The 2,879-nt window shown below is 43.3% G+C and overlaps 1 protein-coding gene across 1 annotated transcript in view; it reads left to right on the top strand.

Annotated features, from left to right (window-relative positions):
- LOC107099221 (membrane-associated guanylate kinase, WW and PDZ domain-containing protein 1-like) overlaps positions 1-2,879 on the top strand; it is a gene marked incomplete at its 3' end in the record, with an annotated part of 51,620 nt that overhangs the window by 21,531 nt on the left and 27,210 nt on the right. Inside the window, exons 7-9 of the mRNA XM_015397275.1 lie at positions 1,176-1,246; positions 1,362-1,529; positions 2,654-2,820. Of these exons, the coding sequence (XP_015252761.1) occupies positions 1,176-1,246; positions 1,362-1,529; positions 2,654-2,820 (406 nt within the window). The remainder of the gene's footprint in view (positions 1-1,175; positions 1,247-1,361; positions 1,530-2,653; positions 2,821-2,879) is intronic.

Genomic DNA, 2,879 nt, shown 5'->3' with positions numbered 1-2,879 from the left:
TATAGTTATAGTATATAGTTTCGACAAACTTGTAAGAACAAAATATTTATTTAGACACAACATAAATTTACCATTCCCTACATAGTCTTTAAAAATGAAAAAAAAAAGATAAAAACTTAACATGAAAGTAATTTAAAAAACAATAATTTTACTGTCTTTATAAATCACAGATCATGACACAAGAAATACTGAATAATAATAATAATTATATGCTATATAAATATATATTTGTAAAACCTCTATTATACAGTAAATCTTATAATATATTAATATAAAACTTTGTGTTGTAACTTGGCTTATATCTCATCCAGTTTTAGTTCCGTTTAAATAGTTTTTAATCTACATAAAAACATGTAATTTAATGTAAAGGTAATTATAAAATTTGTTTTGGTTTAGATTATTAATATTATCTCTGACTCGTCTTTCATGTGATTAAAATTGTCATTCTGACAGCAGCTATCGGAACTTTGGTCTGATCCAAGATGGCCGCTCTATAGGCACGTCGGCCAGCCTCCAATGAGGCTTCTATGTTGTCACCAGGTAGTCACCTCTGTGTGCCGCTAGCGGGTGAAACCTTATTTAGCTGAAGCTAATCAGACTTGATAGGTTTTCAAAGTTTGTAAAATAAAAACTCATGTCTGTGAAATCTGTTTCTGTGCTGGTTGATGGTGAGAATAGTGAGGATGTGGGAGATGATGATGGAAATTATGACAGAAAGCTGTATGAGACCCCTGACCTCCACCTCCAAGAAATCCTGGAAACCATTCAAGATTCCACACTCTGCTTTCTGCGGCTTTAGGTGACAGTTTCTACCACATGGGGGCGCTCCTCAGCACCTCCTTTAGTATGAAGAAACGTTAAAAACAAGCTGGTGCTGAAATGCAAAACCCAGTGGATTCCACACCCCTGATCTCAGTAACGGTGCACCATTCAGAGCAGCAGCACCTCAGAGAGCCGCTGTTCTGTCAGACCAGCATACCGATAGTCAATACGCATGACCAACACCTCAGATTTCCGTTTATTAAGTTATTGATTATGCTGATCTGACAGATCACCGTTCCACCAAATGTTCTTCCTTTCCTCATCCCTAGAAGGTTAACGACTCAGCAGATCTTATGGTGAACAGTGTGAAAGATGAAGCTGATGATGATGGAGATTATTTTACTCTTTTTCAGTCACATCTCAAAGACAACCAGTTGGGCGGATCCTCGAACGCAGAGCAAAGAGACGCCATCCTGCACAGAACGTAATTTTTAACATCGACCTCCTGCTGTTCCTACAGCAGCCAGCGGGGGGCAGCACTGCCACACTAACTACCTTCTCAGTTTCTGCAGATCAGAACTTTTTGTGTTTTCTGACAGTTCCGGAGTTCTCGGACCAGCCGAGCCAGCTGAGGGGTTACTCCATCCACACCCGCCTCTCCAAGGGACCTCGAGGTTTTGGATTCAACATCGTCGGAGGAAGTCGACCTCAGGAGTTCCTGCAGGTGTACAGTGTCACACCTGGAGGTCCTCCGACTCTCAATACAGGTATGGAGACCGAGTGAGTTGCTGCAGCACCTGTTGATCGGGCCAGAACGCCATCAGCAACGGTAGCAGCTGTTGGTCTCCACCAGTCTGCAGCAGCTGTCAGCCTTCCCAGGAGTGGCCGCCGTACACGGCCCAGGCGCCATATCCACCGCCCGCCACTGCATTTTAATCAAGTTAACTAAAGGTCTGTGATTAAGGCCTCATTAACCCAGAGACCAGATAAGGTTTATCCAGAATAAGTCAACCTTTCAGGACGCACCGCATGCGCCTCTTTACCGCCATGTTTCCCTGTTTAAAATCTCATGCCCACTGGTTTGGTGTGATTCTGTGGCGGTGTCACAGCGCCACCAAAGGACCCTGCATGTGAACTACGGAGTCTTCATTTTTGCTGTGTCTACTTATGTGGATGCAACATTTATGAAATTATATAAACGTGACCCTGACCCAAAAAACAGCAATTCCCCTCGTAGGTTCCAGGCATTGGGCCCAACAAGGAGCAGCTGGTCCCCACAACGTGTCATTTTCCCTGAAAATGGGCCCCATTATGTATTAAAAACAAGGGAACACATGTTATTGTGAACAGCAAATAAAAATAAAAGAATTACAGCTTATTTAACATCCTTTAAATTTTAACGGATATCTTTCCACCCTGGGCTGCTGGCCACCCAGCTCCCGGCCTTCACGCCTCCCCACTGTGGACAGCAGCCTCCTGCTGGGTGACCACAGGTTAAAGAGGAAGTTGAGAAATAAATCAAACTAAAATTTTAATTTCAAAGGACAACAACAAACGATTCTGGAGAGGATAATCGGTGCCGAGCTTCTGTGCTTCTCTACAGACCCCACACATCCTGGACAGATAGAACCTCGAAGGTCTTCATCTGGACTAGAACCAGCCTGTCTATGGAGGACCAATCCTGCCATAATTAAAAATAAATACAGAAATAAATAAATGCTCCAAAAATAAATAAGCATACAATTAACTGCTCCCCAAAAATATAATCCAGCGTTTGGTGTAGAGTTGAGAATTTTCTTTCCTCCTTTAAAGAAGCTCCACCCAGAACCAGGACATTGACTCAGCGCTTTGATTTATCACCAAACTGATTGTCCGTCTTTGGTTCCCGCAGCGGACATCCTGGTTTACATCAATGACACCTGTGTGCTGGGTCGCTCTCACAAGGAGGTGGTGGAGATGCTGAAGTCGGTGCCAATGGGTCAGAGCGTGGATGTGGTTTTGAGGAGAGGATACCCCATGCTTTACAACCCCGATGGATGCCCCAAACAGAACCTGGAGGTGGGGGCCCTCAACCCAATTCACAAAATCAGTCTGTGGTTTCCTAAAGAAAACAAGAA

The sequence above is a fragment of the Cyprinodon variegatus genome, unplaced genomic scaffold (genome assembly GCF_000732505.1).
Source record: "Cyprinodon variegatus isolate N-32 unplaced genomic scaffold, C_variegatus-1.0 Scaffold28, whole genome shotgun sequence".
In the NCBI taxonomy this organism is placed as follows: Eukaryota; Metazoa; Chordata; class Actinopteri; order Cyprinodontiformes; family Cyprinodontidae; genus Cyprinodon; species Cyprinodon variegatus.
This window is presented reverse-complemented; position numbering and strand designations above follow the sequence as displayed.